Genomic DNA, 21,700 nt, shown 5'->3' with positions numbered 1-21,700 from the left:
GAGGGGCGGGGAGAGAGGAACCATGGATGGGAACTCATTGAGGGGAGAAGCAACCTGGAATTAAGGAGAAACTTCTTAACAGTGAGGACAATTAACCAGTAGAACAGCTTTGCCTTCAGAAGTTGTGGGTGCTCCTTCACTGGAGGTTTTTGAGAAGAGACTTGACTGTCTCTTGTCTGAAATGGTAAAGGGCCTCCTGCTTGAGCAGAGAGTTGGACTAGAAGACCTTCAAAGCCCCTTCCAGTCTGTTCCAATTGATTTTAATTCGCTGACTCTGCAAACCGCTTAGAGGGGACTGTAAAGCACTTTGAAGCTGTATATAAATCTAAGCGCTGTTGCTGGGTGTTACTGGCTAGTGTGTCACACAACTTTGTGGCTGAAAGTTACAGATTTCCTTCTGCTTTACAGCAAGAAACCGAGACAGAGATTGTATCTTGGACACCCTTTGAATGCCTCAGCCTGATAGTGACTAAGACTTTTTCTAAGGTTGGCTGGAGTTCAGCATTTATTTAACAGATTTACTATATAACCACTCATCTTTTAAACACCTCTGGCTGGCTCCGTTGCACTGATCCCCAAAGTAATTGTATATATGGATGTGGAGATTCTAGAAAGAGTGCAGAGAAGAGCAACAAAGTTGATTAGGGGACTAGAGACTAAAACATATGAGGACACCAATTTTATGGTTGGGGGTCACCACAACATGAGGAACTGTATTAAAGGGTCGTGGCATAGGGAAGGTTGAGAACCTCTCAGTGGTGGGTTTCAAAAATTTTTAGAACCTCTTCTGTAGGTGTGGCCTGCTTTGTGGGAGTGGCTTGTTGGCCATGTCACTGGGTGGGAGTGGCTTGGCAGTCATGTGACCGGGTGGGCATGGCCAACTTGTAAAATGTGGTGAAACTCATTTAATAACGCTCTTGCTTAGCAACCAAAATGTTGGCTCAGAAACTCTAGCATTGAAGTGTGCAAGTCTTAAAGCTGTCAAGTTACAAGACCCTTGCACCCCTAACCCTTTAGAAAAAAAAACCCAGGGATGTTCAAACTTGACAGCTTTAAGACTTGTGGACTTCAACTCCCAGAATTCCTTCCTCTGGCTCTTCATCTTGATGATGTTGGATGGGGGGGGGGGAGGGAGCTGGAACCGGTTCTAAACGGCACTGTAGATTTGTGGAACCTCTTGTATAGGTTAGAACTGGCAGGAACCCACCCCTTGGACCACTGCTCCCAGGGGTTGTGCAAGTAGTGAGCCTTGTGTTTTTTGCTATTCTAATGGTGACAGCTAATCTTATTATACACTAGGGGTCCTTAGAATTTGGGTTGGGGATGTAAATTCTTAATCCCAACAGCTGGAGCTGGAGCTGTTTGTGAATAGGCTAGCCCAGTCTTTCTCAATGGGCACAAAATATCCATCTCTAAAGACTTCAGGCATCTACTGGATGCTATTAAGATAGACTGGGGGCTGCTTTCTGTCTTTAAGAGCATGTTTCTCCATTCCTCCTTTGGGAAAATATAATATTTTGCCTCTATTAATATTAAGAATAAAGAATATTTAATTTAGGGAGGGGAGCTTCCTACAGTTGTTTAGCAGAGCAATAGCGGGGGTGGGGGGGGACTCTCTTTGTGTCTGGTTGTCCTGGCATGCGATTCCCTATAATGTCATCTTGAGGGAAGAAGTTGAAACAATTTATGTCCAGGGTGTGAGGGGGTCTGTAAATATTTTCACAGCCTTCTTTCTGGCTCGTGCCGGATACAGGTCCTCAATGGAAGGCAGGCTGGTTGCAATTGTTTTTTCTGCAGTCCTAACTCTCGTTTGAAATCTGTTTGCCTGCCCTGTTTGGTTGCTGTGCCAAACCAGGCGGTTACAGAGGTACAAACGACAGACTCAACAATTCCTTTGTTAGACCTGTATCATCATCACCTCCTGAGTTGGCTCACGATAAGCTTTGGATAAGGGTAATGTAAAACGCGGTGGCTCAGTGGCTAAGACACTAAGCTTGTCGATCAGAAAGGTCAGCAGTTCAGCGGTTTGAATCCCTAGTGCTATGTAACAGAGTGAGCTCCTGTTACTTGTCCCACCTCCTGCCAACCTAGCTGTTGGAAAGCCCATAAAAAAATACAAGTAGAAAAATAGGGACCACTTTGGTGGGAAGGTAACAGCGTTCTGTGTGCCTTCAGCATTTAATCATGCCGGCCACGTGACCATGGAGAGTCTTTGGACAGCGCTGGCTCTTTGGCTTTGAAACAGAGACAAGTACTGCCCCCTAGAATCGGGAACAACTAGCAAATATGTGCGTAGGGAAGGCAGAAGATTGATGGTGTCAACATTATGTCTCCAGGCTTCGAGGGACTTCGGTGCGAGAGAGATGCTGATTTCTGTCGCGGTGCCCCTTGCGAGCATGGAACCTGCGTGAATGTCCCCGGCTCCTTCACCTGTGTTTGTGCTCCGGGGTTCACAGGAGCCCTCTGCAAGGAATTCAATGACCCTTGTTGGGCGTTTCAGTGCCTTAACGGAGGCAGTTGCCATGGGACAGAATCTGGGTAAGGATGGATCCATCAGTTCTTCAAGGTAGACTGGACTAGAAAACCAAAGTCGTGCATGTAAATATAAATGTATTTTTATTAAACTAAAATAAACATGCCTTTATTATAAGGTTATAGGAACAGAACCCTGCAAGTGTCCGTTGAGAGTTTTCCTCCCTCCCTCTAACTTTGTGAGAACGAGAATACACCAAAATTTGTAGATCACATTGTTCAAATTAATACCCTTCATTTATACAATAATGCAATAGCATTAAATGTCTTGATTTGAACAAGGAGAGAGAAAGAGAGAGAGAGAAGAGAGAGAGAGAGAGGAGGGAGAAAGAGAGAGAAAGAGGGAGGGAGAAAAAGAGAAGAGAGAAGAGAGAGAGGAAGAAAGAGAGAAAGAGGGAGAAAGAGAGAGAGGGAGGGAAAAGAGAGAGGGGGGAGAGAGAGATTATATAGAGATAGCTATAGCTACCAAGAGATTGATATACTATAGATATTATTAAATAAATGAATAAAAATAAAATAAGTAATTAAATAAAAAATCAAATGGAGAATAATAAAACAAAATAAAACAAAAAATATAATGTGAATAAAACATCAAATAAAAAATAAAATAAAAACAAGATTTAAAAAAATAAAATAAAATATCAACTAAAATATCAAATAAAGGAATAAAAATAAAATAAAATAAGTAATAAAAGAAAAAATCAAATGCAAAATAATAAAATCAAATAAAACAGAATCAAATAAAAAGAAAACAAAATAAAAAGAAAACAAAATAAAAAGTAGACATAAAATAAAATAAAAATAAGATCTAAAAAATAAAATAAAATATCAAATAAAAGAATAAAAATAAAATAAAATAAATAATAAAAAAATCAAATGCAAAATAATAAAATCAAATAAAACAGAATCAAATAAAAAGAAAACAAAATAAAAAGTAAAGTAAAACATCAAATAAAAATAAAATGTAAAAAACTAAAATAAAATATCAAATAAAATATTAAATAAAAGAATAAAAATAAAATAAATGATAAAATAAAAATCAAATGCAAAATAATAAAATCAAATAAAACAGAATCAAATAAGAAGAAAACAATAAAAAGTGAAGTAAAACATCAAATAAAATAAAAATAAAATAAGATATAAAAAACTAAAATAAAATATTAGTTTAATAAAATTTTAGTTTTTTACATCTTATTTTATTTTATTTGATGTTTTACTTTACTTTTTGTTTTCTTTTTATTTGATTCTGTTTTATTTGATTTTATTATTTTGCATTTAATTTTTTATTTTATTACTTATTTTATTTTATTTTTATTCTTTTATTTGATATTTTATTTGATATTTATTTTATTTGATAAAATAAAATAAAAATAAGATGTAAAAAACTAAAATCAAATGAAAGAATAAAAATAAAATAAAATAAGCAATAAAATAAAAAATCAAATAAAAAATAATAAAATGAAATAAAATAAAATAATAAAATACAAATAATAAAATAAAATAAAAACAAAATAAAACAAAGTAAAATAAAATGAAATAAAACAATAAAAAACAAAACAAAACAAAACAAAATAAAAAGCAAAGTAAAACATCAAATAAAAATGAAATGAAATAAAAATCAAATAAATAATTAAATAAAAATAATCAAATAAAAATAAGATAAAATAATAAAAGTAGTAAAAATAAAATAATAAAATATCAAATAATCAAATAAATATCAAATAAAAATCAAGTAAAATAATAAATATAAAATAAAATAAGTAATAAAATGAAACATAAAAGATGAAAAATAAAATAAAATAAAGTAATTTTCTCTTTCTCCCCTCCCCTCCCTTCTTTCCCAGACCGCTGTGTACCTGTTCCCCTGGATGGACCGGCCAGAAATGCGACACAGAGATCAATGCTTGCAATTCCAACCCATGCCACCAGAGGGCTACTTGCTTGAGCCGCCAGGGATCCTTCCAATGCATATGCCCCAGCGGCTACGTAGGTAACACGGTCTGAATCTGCCAATTCCTCCTTTGGGCAGCCAAACACAATTGCTCCCTTCCTCCCTGGATCACTGACTCTTCCCTCCCTCGCAGGGGCAGCGTGCGATGCAGATGAGGACGAATGCTCATCGGGCCCCTGTTTGAATTCTGGAACTTGCCTTAACAGCCCTGGAAGTTTTCACTGCCTCTGCCCCAGGGGTTATTCAGGACTCAAATGCCAGATTACTCTGGACCTCTGCTCAGACTGTGAGTATCTAAGCAGCAGCAGCTCTGCACAATATCTAAAAAAACTCTCTTGGCTGATTCTCTCACATGTCATTGCTGCTCTGTAAAGTACATGTTAAATGTGAGAGTCCAAATTTTTGGGAATATTTCTTGTATGTCAGTGTTTTTCAAACTTGGCAACTTTTTAGGATGATAGGACCTCAACTTCATGCCGACTGGGGAAGTCTGGGAGTTGAAGTCCACCAATATGGCTCAGTTTGAAAAAAAAACCCATTGCTTTAAGTGATGGAATACTCACTTTGAAAGTATCAAAAATTGGAGAGGATCCCAATGTCCATTTTATTACTTTTATTGCTATTTTATTAGTGGTTCTGGTCACCAATCCCTAGTATCCATAAGGGACCTCTAGATCAATGTTTCTCAACCTTGTCTATTTTGGGATGTGCGGACTTCAATTCCCAGAATTCCCCAGACAGCATGCTGGCTAAAGTATTCTGGGAGTTGAAGTCCACATATCAAAAAGATGTCGAGGTTAAGAAATGTTATATATGTCTCATACAGAATGGTGACCTAAGATTCTTGGAGTATGCAGGTACATTAATAGGAAATTTTGACAGAGAGAACAGATAGGAAGCAAATGATAGGTAGTCCTTGATTTACATCCTTAATTGAGTCTGGATTTACAATTATAAATCATGGTTTGTTTATTTACTATTCAATTCTTATAGCTTCCCATCTCAGTCAACGACTCTGGGTGGCTTATAAAAAAAAATACAATTAAAAACATTTTAAGACAATAAAAACACTAAAAACATCCAGATTAAGTATACATCTGGCACCCTAGACACAGGAAAATAGCCATGCTTCATCAAGCGGATCACCATATGCCCAATTTTGCCACTGCTTTTGCGGTGGTTGTTAAGCAAATACCGCAGTCATTAAGCAAACTCGCTTTCTTCAGTGGGCAATCTTGGCGGGAAACTAGAAGTAAACACCAGAGGGTGGGGGGGGGAAACAACAACAACCCACTGAAAATCACAGGGTGCTACAAATAGCATCAGCATGGGCTGATGGCCAAGCATCCAAAATGCAAACGTGCACCTCTGTGTGTGAGTTTTACACAAGGCGGGGTGGTCCATAAGTAGCCCTGAGGAGGTCCATTGTAACTTTGGCTGGACACTAAGCAAGTACTGCTTGTTACCATAAAGGAAGACGCCTGTGTGAAAGCATGACTGATATAGACACAGTTCCAACTCAGCTTGAGTTCTGATTCTAACTATTCACAGTTCATGTCCATTTTCAGTATATCACAGAAGTAATATGTGGACATTATCACGTAGGGTTCTACTCACATTTGTTGCCAGCAGTTTAGACATTAATGGCTGTGCGTTGCGTTATTTTGAGGGGACAGCACATTTACACTGTTATACAACCTGTATACTCTCCACTTTATATTGTAGCCAAGTGTCATTTCTTCAGTGTTGTCACATGAAAAGATATCCTTAAATATTTACAAAATGTGAGGGGGTGCACTCACTTCTGTGATACTGTAACAGAGCTAGTCAGACTGACATTCAAATGTTCTGATCCAAACTCTGCTAAATAAATGATAAATTAAAGGACACATTCCAAATTTAGTAGTTTTACATTCTTTAAAACCATCATTCTTGTTCCATTGGAAAGTAAGGCATTTATTTACTCTTGAGAATAAGAATTACCCGTATTTTTCTGAGTATAAGACACACTTTTTTCCTTCAAAAAAGAGGCTGAAAATCTCGGTGCGTCTTATACACTGAATACAGCATTTTTTTGACTCCCGAAACCCCGCCCCCTTCACCAAAATGGCCATGCAGAGCTCTTAGGAGCCCTGCAGAGTGCTCCGGGGCAGGGGGAAATGAGCAAAGAATGGGCTGTTTTTTGCTTGTTTTGGTCCCCCCCCCGGCCCAGTGGTGGGCTACAACCGGTAAGCCCCAGTATGTGAGTACCGGTGCCTGCTGGGAGCACCAGGTACCATTCCGGTACGGTGCTCCGGAGGGCCCACCCTCCCGCCAGCACTCCTTAATGGTATTTGAAGTTTTCGGGGGTTCCGCGCATGCGCACAGAGCATACAATGCCTGTGCGACGCTCGGCTGAATAGCTGGAGTGTTGCGGAGCATCGCAGAGGCATTGCAGAGTGTCGTGGGTGGTAAGTATGCACGCCCAAGCTGTGTGCTAGTGTGCGTGCTGCGCACATTCATGTGGTGGACGCCCACCCCCTTTCCACTGTACCAGTTGCAATGGGATTCGGAACCCACAACTACCCCAGTCCAGGAGCACTCTACAAGCCTCCTAAAGGCTATTAATGCCCCACTTTTTTGGAAAAAAACAGGCCTGTTTCCCCGAAAAACGCATCATTTTTGAGAGGTCTGCAGAGCACAAAAACTTTTTCTTTTATTTGCCTCTTCAAAATCTTGGTGCGTCTTATACTCCGGTGTGTCTTATACTCCGAAAAATACAGAATATAGAATTGGCAAGGATGCTACTTTCTTTGCACCCCTGCCCCTGTCCCTTTAACTCCATTGTAACAGAAATAGAATAGGTAAAACTTTTCTTATTATCACCCAGAGAAAGGCTCAAACGCTGAAATTCTGCATTTGGGACACTTTTTCTGCACATTACAGAATGCTGCTGAATAAGAAGGCGGCATCTCAAAATCCTTCCTGAGCTAAATGCCTGAAAACCTGGGTCTCCCTATCTGTTTCTTTCTACCACATGCCACAGACCCTTGCAAGAACGGAGGCCAATGCAGAGTGAAGGAGTCTTCCCCCCACTGCCTCTGCCCTCCCGGATGGGGTGGCCCCCAATGCCAACACAGGACCCAGCAGAACAGAGACAACTGCACAAACCAGACTGGAGAAGGTGGCTGCCAGGTGAGTTTAGAACACAGAGGTCACAGAATAACAGAGTTGGAAGGGACCCTGGAGGTCTTCTAGTCCAACCCCCAGCTGAAGCAGGAAACCCCACACCATTTCAGGCAAATGGTTGTCCAATCTCATCTATCAGGTGGGTGATGGCATCTGCCTGATGGATCACTGAGGGTGCGGTTTTGGGGCTTGGCATCTCAAAATTTTGGAAAATGCCTTATTTGACTCTGCTGTTGTGTGTCATTCCGCGCTCCTCCAACCAAGAAAATTCTCTATAATATCATTTATATTTAAAAAAATAGTCAAATCATGTGCTAGCAATAGCAATAGCACTTAGACTTATATATCGCTTTACAGTGCTTTTACAGCCCTCTCTAGGCGGTTTACAGAGTCACCATATTCCCCAACAATCTGGGCCCTCATTTTACCCACCTCGGAAGGATGGAAGGCTGAGTCAACCTTGTGCCTGGTGGATTCGAACTGCAGGCAGCCAGCAGTCAGCAGAAGTATTGGTATTGGTATTTGTATTTTATTGGTCTTGTATGCCGCCCACTCCCAAAGGACTCTGGGCGGCTTACAATAAACAAGGGAAGGGGATAAATAGACAAGTAGACAAACAACAATTTTAAATACACAACATTCATAGTTACCATGGGGCTGGCTATTTCAACAGCCCCCCAGCCTGCCGGAGCAGCCAGTGGCTTTGCAGAAGGCCGGGAGAGTAGTAAGGGTCCAGATCTCCACGGGGAGCTCGTTCCAGAGGGCTGGAGCTGCAACAGAGAAGGCTCTCCCCCAGGAAGTTGCCAGCCGACATTGGCTGGCAGATGGGATCCGGAGGAGGCCTAGTCTGTGCGATCTGATCGGTCTATGGGAGGTAATTGGCAGGAGGTGGTCTCTCAGGTACCCAGGTCCGATGTAGGGCTTTATAAGTAATGACTAGCACCTTGAAGCGAGTCTGGAGACTAATGGGTGGCCAGTGCAGCTCGCGGAGGATAGGTTTAACGTGGGTGTACCTGGGTGCACCCACGATCGCTTGCGCGGCTGCGTTCTGGACTAGCTGAAGTCTTCGAACACTCTTCAAGGGCAGCCCCATGTAGAGCGCGTTACAGTAATCCAGTCTTGAGGTCACAAGGGCGTGAGTGACTATCTGAAGGGCCTCCCGATCCAGGTAGGGTTGCAATTGGTGCACCAGGTGAACCTGGGCAAAGGTCCCCCTGGTCACAGCCGACAAATGATTACAGAAGTAATCTGTACTACTGCACTCTAGCCACTGCACCACCACAGCTCCTGCTATGTACTTTATAAAGAACTATCAGATAATTACAAAAGTGACATATAGCTAAAACAAGCTCATTTCAAGGGCTCTGGAGGTTGCATGAGAACACGATCCTCTCGCACAAATTCCGGACCGTTTGAAGGCGGTGCAAGACCTTATCTCATTCTCACATGGCCTCCTTGGCCTCCAAAAATTGTGCAAAGGCATGCCCCATTCTTCACACAATTTTTAAAGGTTCTGTAGGCCACATAAGAGCATACCCTATCCTCCCACAGCCGCCACAACCTCCAAAAATTGCATGAGAACATGCTTTTGAGAATAGTCATTGGGTGTGGATGATCGGTGGCCTGTCACCCAAATGTGGCGTGTCACTTCTGACATGTGTCATAGCTTCGCCATCACTGTGATAGATCCTTGAAAGTCTCAAGGAGGGAATGTGACCCTATCAGAAGTGGTGGTGGTGGTGAAATCTTTCCTTTTAACAGTAGCTGCCCCTCCGAGAATGAGCAAAGAAATGTCATTGCTTGAAACTCCCATTCAAGAACCTTTGATCAGAGGTGGCATTCAGCCGGTTCGGGCAAACTGGCAGCGAAGATCATGGTTGGGCCAGGGATGGACGATCAGGGCTTCATAGGGGTTCGGGAGAACTTCTAGATAAGATTCTGTGCAATTTGGAGAACCCTCAATTCCCACTCCTGGCTGGCCCCGCCCACCCCACCCCTCCCAGGAGTCCCCACACAGCCTGTTTTAGATACAGGTAAGTGCAGGGTACGCGTGGAGACTCGTGGAGGGTGAAAAACGGGCTTACCGCAAGTTTCTGAAGGCTGGAAATGGATCTGTTTTGGGCCGCCAGAGCCCGGGGAGGGCAAAAATGCCCAGCCATGGTGCAGAAGGCTGACTCAGCCTCGGCCACCATGGCCACACCCACCCAGCAACCGTCAGAGAACCCATTGCTAAAAATTTTGAAGTCTACCCCTGGACTGGGTCCACCCTCCACCCTCCACCCCACCCCACCCCGACTCTATGCTGTCCTATTTAGCCACGTTTTTTAGGCCGGGCGCATACGTGGAAGGCGCACGTGTGAGCTAAGCACAGGCGTGGAAGGTGAGTGTGTGGGGTGAACCGGTGGTAAAAATAAGTGAAACCCACTGCTGTCTTTGATGTTGGTTTGCCAAGCTAGCAGCTGTTAAAAATGCCTGGGGTTGGCGGTGTGACTTGCTCTGCCCCACGTAGGGGACACGTCCCATTCCTAATTTCAAGTCCTCGTTTCGGACTCCATTTTCTTCCCAGTCGTTTGTGTTGCTCAATTTGGCTTAAATTCTAGGTTAAACGTCCCAATCCTAAGATCAGATCCACCATGGAACCGAGCGACAAGGGAAAGAGGCTCCCCTTTGCTGGGCGTGTCCTTGGAGAAGCTGACCAGACTTCTGTAAGTGAGACTTGAACTGCATTTGTTTGCTTAAATACTGCAGTAACCAGTTCCAGGGTTCTCGGATTTTATCGCTACTGCAGGTAGTCCTCGAAGTACGACCACAATTGAGCCCAAAATTTCCATTGCTAAGTGAAACATTTGTTGAGTGAATTTTGTCCCATTTTACAACCTCTCTTGCCATGGTTGTTAAGTGAATCACTGCAGTGGTTACGTTAGTAACATGGTTGTTAAGTGAATCTGGCTTCCCCACTGACTTAAGGTCATAAAAAGTGTTGGCATGACATCCCTCCCCAAGACACCACAATCATCGTAATATGAGTCAATCGCCAAATATCACATGGCCATGGGGATGCGGCAACAGTTGTAAATGTGAGAAATGGTCATGTGTCACTTTTTTCACTGACTTGTGACTTCAAACGGTCAATAAACAAACTGTTGTAAGTCGAGGACTACCTGTAGTGACGAATCTACTCACCACTGTCTCCTTCCAGTGCCCGCCAACACAAAAATGTCTCAATGGAGGAACCTGTACGAAGACGGCAGGCGGTTTTCGATGCTTGTGTCCGCCAGGAACAAAAGGTGAGGGAGAGATTTGTGTAGGCTTGAGCAAAACATACACAGCCAGGAACAGTCAACTGCCTCCCACAATCCAAGTGGCAGAAGGCTTGGGGGTGGGGGGGAGAAAGAGAGAGAAATACAGTAGGTAGGTAGAGAGAGAGAGAGAGCAGTTAGGTAGGTAGGTAGGTAGGTAGGTAGTAGGTAGGTAGGTAGATAGATAAAGGGGTAGAGAGAGAGAGAGAAATACAGTAGGTAGGTAGGTAGGGAAAGAGCGTGTAGATAGGTAGGTAGGTAGGTAGAGGGATAGAGAGAGAAATAGAGATAGAGAGAAATACAGTAGATATGTAGGGAGAGAGAGAGAGTAGGTAGGTATGTAGGTGATAGAGGGGGGAGAGAGAGAAATAGAGTAGATAGGTAGGGAGAGAGAGAGTAGGTAGGTTGGTAGGTAGATAAAGGGATAGAGAGAGAGAGAGAAATACAGGAGGAAGGGAGGGAGAGAGCATGTAGATAGGTAGGTAGAGGGATAGAGAGAGAGAAATAGATAGAGAGAAATACAGTAGGTAGAGAGAGAGAGTGAGTAGGTAGGTAGGTAGATAGAGGGAGAGAGAGAAATACAGTAGATAGGGAGAGAGAGAGAGTAGGTTGGTAGGTAGATAAAGGGATAGAGAAAGAGAGAGAGAGAGAGAAATACAGTAGGTAGGTAGAGGGATAGAGAGAGAGAAATAGAGATAGAGAGAAATACAGTAGATAGGTAGGGAGAGAGAGAGAGAGTAGGTAAGTAGGTAGGTAGGTAGAGGGATAGAGAGAGAAAAATAGAGAGAAATATAGTAGATAGGTAGGGGAGAGAGAGAGAGTAGGTAGGTATATAAGTAGATAGAGGGGGAGAGAGAGAGAGATAAATGCAGCGGGTAGGTAGGGAGAGAGAGTAGGTAGGTAGGTAAATGTTTCCAGGTGTATTTATCCATGTGCTAGAGAAGGAAATTGCTGACAACCTGTAGCACCTAAAACTCATCAACCACTATAACAGCTTTCCGAAAGGGGAAAAAAAAGGTTTTGCACTCTGCAAACCTCCCCAAAATGGCCCGTTTTTTGTGAAAACTGAGCGTTTTTTGTAAAAAAAAATATATATGCACGCATAGCCTTATGGAGACTTATAGAGTGCTGCTGGGGGCTGGGGGGACAAGAAATGGCCCATTTTTTGCTCAATACTTCCCCCCCCCACTCCAAGGAGCACTCTGCAAGTCTCCTAAGGGCTCTGCACGGCCATTTTGGTGAAGGGGTGGGGCTTTAGGAGGCAAAAAAAATGCTGTATTCAGTGTATAAGATGCACCCAGATTTTCAGCATCTTTTTAGAGGAAAAAAGGTGCGTCTTATACTCCCAAAAATATAATTCTATGGCCCCAAAGAGCATATGGGGCTGGGAAGGAGCTGCCATGTCATCCCAGGGAAAATGGGATGTGTGCGCCCCACACAATATGAAACAACCAACACTTGCAGGACACTCCCCAGAGAGGGATATATATCACTTATAATACAATATATCACTGATAAGTGATGGATATGTATTTTGTATCCATCCAGAGCGATTTACTGACGTGATCAGAGCAGTGATTCGCAACGTCAGCCATCTTAAGCTGTGTGGACTTCAACTCCCAGAATTCCCCAGCTGGGGAATTCTGGGAGTTGAAGTCCACACAGCTTAAAGTGGCTAAGGTTGAGAAACACTGGATTAGAGCCGCTCTTCGTGCTGAATCACACAACTGCGTTGCCAGTTTGGACCCACACTGCCCAACCCAGCCTCTCATCGTTTTAATTTTAAAGGACCTTTTGCCTAAAACAAAAATGAAAACTAGTGAGGTTGACTGTGTGGGCGAAGAACAGAGGACTCTTGACGGTTCTTTTTGTTCTTCCAGGACCCAATTGTCACCTGGACTCCTGCTCTCTAGCCAGCCCCCCCTGTTACTATGGCGGGACCTGCGTGGCTCAGCCGGAGGGGTTTTTGTGCATCTGCCCCCCTGGATATGTGGGGGAAAGGTGTCAGGGGGTGGTGGATGCCTGCTTCTCCCAGCCTTGCCACCGACCTGGGTCCCAGAGCTGCCAATCAGATGAACATGGTTTTCATTGTCTCTGCAACCTTGGATATTCAGGTAAGGTAATAGCACTATAGCAATAGCACTTATATACCTCTTCATAGTGCTTTTATAACCCTCTCTAAGCAGTTTTACAGAGTCAGCATATTAGCCCCCGACAATCTGGGTCCTCATTTTACCAAATTCGGAAGGCTGAGTCAACTTTGAGCTGGTCAGGATCGAACTCCTGGCATTGGGCAGAGTCAACCTGCAATACTGCATTCTAACCACGACTCCAGTCTTTTGGCAAAACTGGCCCATACAGAACAATGATGAGGACTTGATGATCACAATGGTCCTTGGACGGATGTGGTGTTTGCTTGACAACGACCACAAAAATGGCCGTAAAATCAGATGAGTCATATGGGTGACTTGCTTTACGACCATCACACAACTGGTGTCCGTGATGGGCCAGATCCGTCATGGTTGTAAGTCAAGGTCTATCTGTACTTTCTCACCCAAAATAACATTGGTTCCTTCATTATCTGTGCGTGTCAAATTCCAGCTGTGTGTGTTGTAGATTGTCAAAGCAGAAAGTTGGTACAAGAAGTCCTTGTGCCTTGTATGCGCACTGAGAGCTTATGCACCAGAGACAAATTCCTTGTGGATCCAATCACGCTTGGCCAATAAGGAATTCTAATTTTTTATATTTTTTTCTCGACTTGTAACCATTCGTTTAGCGATCTTTCAAAGTTACAACAGTACTGAAAAGAATGACTTACGACCATTTTTTTCACACTTAACAACTATTGTAGCATCCCCATGGCAGGGGTGGGTTTCTCGCCCCGTTCCAACCGGTTCGGTTGGAACGAGGCCGGCGGTGCCCTCGCGCACGTGTGCGGCGTCCTTGCGCACGTGTGCGGCGCGCGCGTGCGTACTAGTGTCTGTGCGATGCTCCAGCTGCTCCTGGAGGATCGCGCAGGCGCTGTATGCGTCCTGCGCATGCGTGGAAGCGCAGAATTCATCAAAACCGGGTAAGGAGCGGGCGCAGGTGCGCGGGTGCAGGGGGGGCCCTTCGCCGTTCCCGGAAGTTACTTACTTCTGGGTTCGGCGACCAACCGGTTCGCAGGGACTGCCGCGAACCGGTTGAAACCCAGCCCTGCCCCACGGTCACATGATCAAAATTGGGATTCTTTTGCAACTGACTAGTATTTATGAGTGTCCCCCAGGGTCATATGATCCTCTTTTGCGACTTTTGGATAAGCAAAGTCAGTGCAACCCTGTTACTAAATTAACAACTGCAGGGATTCACTTCACAATTGGGGGGAAGGAAGGTTCTAAATTGAGACAAAACTCATAGCTATCTTGCCTAGCAACCAAAATTTGAGTTTCATTGTGGTTGTAAGTGGAGAGCTACCTACAAACCATCAGAAACTGACCTTGTAGCAGAAACTGCTAAGATCAAATTTCCAGACGTTTAGACAAAAGAAAGGGACAATGCTGGTAGATTGCAAAGAAGAAACCAACTGAAATAAAAAAATTAAAACGAACTCTTTGGCACCGTGTTTGTTCTTCCCTCCAGGACTTCTGTGTGAATCCATGATTGACAGTTGCCAATCAAATCCTTGCCTTAATGGTGGAAGCTGTAGTGTGCTGCCCAAGAACCCTCTTGAATTCATCTGCCATTGTATACAGGTATGAATGGGATCAAGCAAAAAAATAAAATAAATAGTAGAATTGTAGAGCAGAAGTCTTCCAATAACTCAGGGGCTGCCACCAAGAAGAAGCAGTCAAGCTATTCTCCAAAACACTTGAGGGCAGGACCAGAAGCAATGGGTGGAAACCTAGGAAGGAAAGAACTAAGCTAGAACTGAGGAGGAATTTCCTGATAAGTGAGAACAATTAATCAGTGGAACTGCTCACCTCCAGAAATTGTGGTTGCTCCAACACTGGAGGATTTCAAGAAGAGTTTGGAAAAGTCATTTGCATACAATTCATTAAACTTAATGAAAAGAAGGACCAGGGGAGACATGATAGCAGTGTTCCAATATCTCAGGGGCTGCCACAAAGAAGAGGGAGTCAAGCTATTCTGCAAAGAAGCTGAGGGCAGAACAAGAAGCAATGGGTGGAAACTAATCAAGGAGAGAAGCAACTTAGAACTGAGTAGAAATTTCCTGACAGTTAGAACAATTAACCAGTGGAACAACTTGCCTCCAGAAGTTGTGAATGCTCCAACACTGGAAGTCTTTAAGAAGATGTTGGATAGCCATTTGTCTGAAACGGTATAGGTTTTCTTGTTTGAGTTGGGGGTTGGACTAGAAGACCTCCAAGGTCCCTTCCAACTCTGTTATTCTGTTAAGTTAGATGATTGGGTATTAAAGTTTAATACAAAAGTTGGTAACTTTTCACCCATCAAGCTTGCAAGAGGCCCAATCAACCACTGTGAAATAAATCAATGGTGTCCCTTAAAATTCCAAAATCTCATAAGACATCATGCAAGAATGCCAAACAAATTAACAGTATTTGGGCATAATGTGGACACAAACCCAGCTATGATTATTTGGATGATCTGGGTTTAAAGTTAAGCCTGTTGTATGGACTCAATCATAACCTAGTTTATAGAATCCTTTTGCTCAAATAACCCAGGTCTCTTCCTTGCCCAGATGGATATAAAAATAGTGGCTAATTCTGCTTGCTAATGAAACTTTTCTTGGGTGATTGACTCTTGTTAATTAACACTGAGGACCAGATGGAGATTAACGGGTGAAGCCATAGAAGGAGGGAGGTGAAACAAAAAGCTCTTGAAGAGACAAGGTTGGTGGCCATTGGTCAGACAGAGCTGGGAAGGACCATTTTCCCAAGAGAAGCTAAACCAGGTGCCTCCTAAATATTTTGGACTCCAGTTCTCTACTTTCCTAATCACACAGTCCTACATCTGTACTGACTAGGAATGATGGCAACTGCTCATCAGTAACAGAGTTGGAAGGGACCTTAGAGGTCATCTAGTCCAACCCCATGCTCACGCAAGAGACCTATACTATTTCTGACAAATGATTGTCCATTCTCTTCTTAAAAGCCTTCAGTGATGGAGCATTCGCAATTTCCAAAGGCGATTTATTCCACTGGTTGATTGTTCTCACTATTATAAATTTTCTCCTTAGTTCTGGGTTGCTTCTCTCCTTGATTAGTTTCCATCCATTGCTTCTTGTTTTGACTTCAGGTGCTTTGGTAAATAAGTTGACCACCTCTTCCTTGTGGCAGCCCCTCAAGTATTGGAAGACTGCTATGGTGTCCCTGATCCTTCTTTTCACCAGACTAGACATACCCAGTTCCTGCCATAGTTCTTTATATGTTATAACTTCTAGGCCCCTAGTCATCTTTGTTACTCTTCTCTAAACAATTTCCAAAATTTCAACATCCTTTTTGTTCCAAATAACATAGTCCAGTATCATATAATCAGTTCCGTTAGCAAACTCAAAGTTTGCTAGCAGTTGCAAAACTTACAATAGCTCACGGCACTTTCTAACAGCCAGTTTCCAAAACACTCAGATCAGAGCAGCCCAGCATCTAATGAAACAGAGAGCTAACAGTCATTCTGGCTCCCTCTTGTGGCCGATTGAGGAAAACAGCAACCAATCACATTTTACAGTATGATTTAAAGAAACAGGTATAGCATTGTTACATGGTTTATATATTGCCAACCCAACCGTTAAATTATATTCCTAACAATTGGGGTGACCCACACTGGATGCAATATTCTAAGTGTGGTCTTTAGGGCTTCATAAAGTGGAACTAATACTTTGCATGATCTTGATTCTATTCCTCTGTTAATGCAACCTAGGGTTACATTGGCTTTTTTGGCAGCAGCTGCACACCATGGGCTCATAGTTAGATGGTTGTCCACTAGGACTCCAAGATCCATCTTGTAGTTACTACCGTTGAGCCAGAATTCACCTAGTCTGGACTTGTATAGTATAGCCTTTATTGTCATTGTACATCATGCGTACAACAAAATTGGTTTTAGCCTCACTGGTGCAATCCATGACAAAAAATACATAAATAGCATAAATAATAATCCCTATGCAAGTAATTAGGGGGGAAATACTGTACTTTTGGTTTTTCTTGCCTAAGTGTAAGACCTTGCTTTTCTCTACATTAAATTTCATTTTGAAATTGTTCATTTCATCACTCAGAGAGAGGTCTAAGCTTAGGCAAAGCTGAGTTAAATGTCTGGTAAGAAGATGGGATGTTCTTTGGTTGAATGGGCCAAGAATCTGATCTAGCATAAGGTTGCTTCTGCCTCCACCCAAGAGCTAAGTGGGAAAAATTTAGAGGTGCCACCCAATTGCCGGTGACTTGAATGAAAATAATCCAGCAAGACTGAGAAAGGATCTCCTCTACCCCAGGGTTATGATGGACCAACTTGTGATCTGTCCGTCCCACCGTGTGGGTCCTCCTACTGCCACAATGGAGGAATCTGCATTGCCCTTCCATCTGGACCTCGATGTCTCTGCACCGAAGGCTTCTCTGGGCCAGACTGCCGCCAGCCTCCATGTTCCTCAGCCTCCTGTCCTGCTGCCAATGTCACTGTGCTCTCCAGGTGCCCATTGTTGGCCGGAGATGCTCACTGCGACCGGATCTGCAGCTCTCCAGAGACCAGCTGGGATGGGGGAGACTGTGCACTGGGGTTGCTCGATCCTTGGAAGAACTGTCCGAAACGAGATGTGTGCCAGCGGGTTTTCCGAGACGGTCACTGCCAGCCCCCTTGTGACAACGAGGAGTGCCTGTACGATGGATTTGACTGTGTCCCACAAAAGGAGTGCAAGTGAGTTATCCCCAGATAGTACCATGAATTGCAGGGGGGGGGGAGCATAGGTGTGTGTGTGTGTGTGTGCAGCCAGGAAAGGTTTCCCCCTGCCACAGTATCAACCATCCTATTTGCCACCTCCCCAAAAAGGTAACTCCTGGCACTTAGGAATTACCAAGAGTAAAACTTTATTGAAAGATCCATTAGGCAGAGCAGAAACAAAGTTCAGCTCTGAGGTTTTCCCGCGAAAACTCAAATAGGTAAAACTCCCTTTTCACCTCTGGGCCACCCACTGTTCATTGTCCACCAATCACACTCAGTACTTTTGGTTTGGGAAAACAGTCTGTGCCAGCTGATAACTCCAAGAATCTGCCCTTGGTGGCTATCTCCTCTCCGGGCAGCAGAAGGCTCTCATGCATTCCTTAGCCTCCCCCCACCCCAGCGTAGGAATTTAATGACCCCTTCCCTCCTGTTTCTGTTTGGCAAACTGCAAACTGGAAGTTGATGCAGGCAATGATGAAAGCAAATCAGCTTTGACACACAGCGGGAAACAAATGCACACCTACCACTGGTGCTGTGTAAAGGTAAAGTTAAATGTTTCCCTGCACAGTTGTGTCTGACTCGAGGGCCCAGAGCTCATTTCTATTTCTTGGTTGAGGGAGATAGCGTTGTCCAAAGACTTTTTCCAGGGTCATGTGGCCAGCATGGCTATGTGTCAAAGGCACCTGGAATACTATTACCTTCTAGCAATAGCACTTATATACTGCTTCCCAGTGCTTTACAGCCCTCTCTAAGAGGTTTACAGTGTGAGCATATTGCCCCCACAACAATCTGGGTCCTTGTTTTACCGACCTCGGAAGGATGGAAGGTGGAATCAACCTTGAGCCTGGTGAGATTCGAACGGCCAAATTGCAGGCAGCCGGCAGTCAGCAGAAGTAGCCTGCAGTACTGCACTCTAACCACTGTACCACCACGAATTTCATAGAGGAGGGAATGGAAAGGATGTATGTCTGCCTTTGCCCAGTGCGCTCCCCATTAAGGACCCCTTCTCCTTAGCCCTTCCTACACGCGATATTGTCGGGACCGCTTCTCGGACGGACACTGCGACCGAGGCTGCCACTCGGCATCCTGTGGCTGGGATGGTGGGGACTGCGCCTCTTCTGTTCCACCGGCAGAGTCCACGTTGGCGCTGGTGGTCCTGCTACCCCGAGAGAGCGTTCCGGAGCTCCTGCGTTCCCTGGTCGTCGCCACGCGGGCGGAGCTACGGATTCAACGGGACCGTCAGCAGCGGGAGCGGATTTACCCTTACACAGGGAAGGAAGAGCTGGGCAGCCAGAGCAACTGGACAGGGATTCGGACAAAAGATTTGGCAGAGACTGTCGGGTAGGATGGGTTCTCTTATTTCTCATTGATACCTTTGCCCGAAACTCCCTCGATAGGCCTGCCACTTAAAGGGGGAAAAAATTACAGTCCTCATTTAGTGACCACAATTAAGACCTACAATTCAGTCATTCAGTTGCTAAGTGAGACCACAACTGTGATTACAAAATGACTTTATCTTTTCCTTGGCTTTACAGAACTTCATGGGCTGTTAATTGCAAAGTATTATTTTTTTTAAAAAGTTTTTTATTAGATAAACATTAAAAACATTGGACATAGTGTGACATTTCTGGCATAAACGTTTCCATATAGTGATTAGATCTTACAACAATTACAATATCCATTACTGTTCTGACCCCTTCGTCCCACATCAACACACTCCGAGTCAAAGATGTTTTACGGAATTTATTAACAGACAGACAGGTCCTTGGCAGCAAACTGGCACAGATAAGCCTTGGCAGCAATCCAGCCTGCCAGGCTCACAAGACTGTTCTCCAACATTCCTTCCTGCGTTGACTTCTGCAAGAGGGCTGTGTGCACAAGCAGTCTTTTTATAGTCTGGAGAGGAGCCTAATTACCACCAGCTGAGTGCAATTACCTCCTGTACTTGCGCAACTGTTCCTGATACCTATTAGCTCTTCGGTGCTGGGCATCCAGGAACAACTCACTGCTGATGTCAGGAAAACCTTGCCCTTGTCACCTCAAAGCTGGATTACTGGCTACCCTTGAAAAGCATTTGGAGACTGCAGCTAGTCCAGAATGCGGCCACATGAGCGATATTGGGTGCACCGAGGTACACCCACGTTACACCTGTCCTCCGCTAGCTGCACTGGCTACCAATTGGTCTCCAGATGCAATTCAAGGTGTTGGTTATTACCTTTAAAGCCCTGCATGGCTTAGGGCCAGCGTACCTTCGAGACCGCCTACTACCACATACCTCCCAGTGACCAGTAAGATCCCACAGATTGGGCCTCCTTCAGATGCCATCAGCCAGACAGTGTTGGCTGGCGGGCCCCCGGAGGAGAACCTTCTCTGTGGCTGCTCCGACTCTTTGGAATCAGCTACTCCCAGAGATCTGGACCATACCCGCTCTCATGGCCTTCAGGAAAGCTGTAAAAACCTGGCTGTTTCCGGCAGGCCTGGGGCTGTTGACTTCATTGTTGAGGTCCAGCCCCGATTAGAACAAATGTATGTGGTGGTGTGATTTTAAACTGTCTTTTTTTTTCTTCTCTTTTTTTCTCTCTCTTTTTTGTAAGCCGCCTGGAGTCCTTCGGGATTGGGCGGCATATACATTTTGATAATAAATAATAAATAAATAAATAAACATACTCCCTTGTCTCCTCCCCACTGGTCCAAGGCTCGGGCACCTCCTGGTGGCCAACTAGCCTCTCTGCGCCCTGCTCGGAGTTGGAACCCTGTCCAGGGTTCTCCACATCCTCCAAAGCCGACTCATAGGGCCCCTCGCTGTCAGAGTCTGGTGGCAGCTCCAATGGCTCCTGCTGGGCCACAACACATTATATAGGTGTATGTAGTCAGTCCAATTACCTGTCCGTTTCTTTTGTATAATTACTAATCATACAAATACATATCCAATTCCTACCTATCACACATTCTTAGTACCATATTTTCCAATTCTTAACTTGCCTGTGTTTTTCTGTCCCAGCCTCTTTCCCTCATTTCTAACCATCGGTACCATTTGTCCCAGATTTCGTGATATTCCATCTCACCCTTGTCTTTGAGCTCTAGAGTCAAAGTTTTTTTTTTGTCACCGTTTGTAAATGAACGGTCATTAAATAAAGAAATTGCTAAGTGAGATCTACTTGTAGTTGAAAAATTAATTATCAATCAATCAATCAGAATAGAGCTGGAGGGCACCTAGGAGGTCTTCTAGTCCTGCTCAAGCAGGAGACCTTATACCGTTTCAGGCAAGTGACTGTCCAGCCTCTTCTTAAAAACTTCCAGTGATGAAGAAGCACCTAGAATCTCTGAAGGCAAAGCTGTTTCACTGGTTAATTGTCCTCACGGTCAGGAAGTTTCCCCTTAGTTCCAGCTTGCTTCTCTCCTTGATTGGTTTTCATCCGTTGTTTCTTGTCCATATGATGCTGGCACCTTGCAAAAGAAAGTGTCAGCCACACATTTTAAAGTTCTTGAGGTTGGGAAACACTGAACTAGTTCAAAGCAGTTCAAAAACAAGTTTGTATAATTTCAGCCTTGTTACAATGCGGACGATCATGAAATGTTCACATGCATATCCAAAAGGTGCTTTTTTTCAAGAGGCAACTAGACTTTCTGATTTTTTTTCCTTTGAAGACATTTTGCTTCTCATCCAAGGAGCTTCAGCTCTGACTGGATGGTGGGGAATGGAAGGACGTATGCTCCTTTCGGACAGCTGGTCATTTGCATCCTTTTTAGAGAGTCATTGAGGCCACCTGGAGGTTTATCTGTGTCGTCCAGGTCTCCTCAACGACTCGCTAAAAGGATGCAAATGACGAGCTGTCTGCAAGGAATAAAAATTCTTCTATTACCT

General features: G+C 43.9%; 1 protein-coding gene across 1 annotated transcript in view; it reads left to right on the top strand.

The window, feature by feature from the left end:
- NOTCH4 (notch receptor 4) overlaps positions 1-21,700 on the top strand; it is a 72,351-nt gene that overhangs the window by 28,057 nt on the left and 22,594 nt on the right. The window contains exons 9-18 of the mRNA XM_032211125.1: positions 2,337-2,538; positions 4,377-4,522; positions 4,617-4,769; positions 7,509-7,657; positions 10,252-10,356; positions 10,851-10,938; positions 12,831-13,064; positions 14,569-14,681; positions 17,393-17,811; positions 18,850-19,176. Coding sequence (XP_032067016.1) covers positions 2,337-2,538; positions 4,377-4,522; positions 4,617-4,769; positions 7,509-7,657; positions 10,252-10,356; positions 10,851-10,938; positions 12,831-13,064; positions 14,569-14,681; positions 17,393-17,811; positions 18,850-19,176 — 1,936 coding nt within the window. The remainder of the gene's footprint in view (positions 1-2,336; positions 2,539-4,376; positions 4,523-4,616; positions 4,770-7,508; positions 7,658-10,251; positions 10,357-10,850; positions 10,939-12,830; positions 13,065-14,568; positions 14,682-17,392; positions 17,812-18,849; positions 19,177-21,700) is intronic.

Source organism: Thamnophis elegans, chromosome 2 (genome assembly GCF_009769535.1).
Source record: "Thamnophis elegans isolate rThaEle1 chromosome 2, rThaEle1.pri, whole genome shotgun sequence".
Taxonomy (NCBI): domain Eukaryota; kingdom Metazoa; phylum Chordata; class Lepidosauria; order Squamata; family Colubridae; genus Thamnophis; species Thamnophis elegans.
This window is presented reverse-complemented; position numbering and strand designations above follow the sequence as displayed.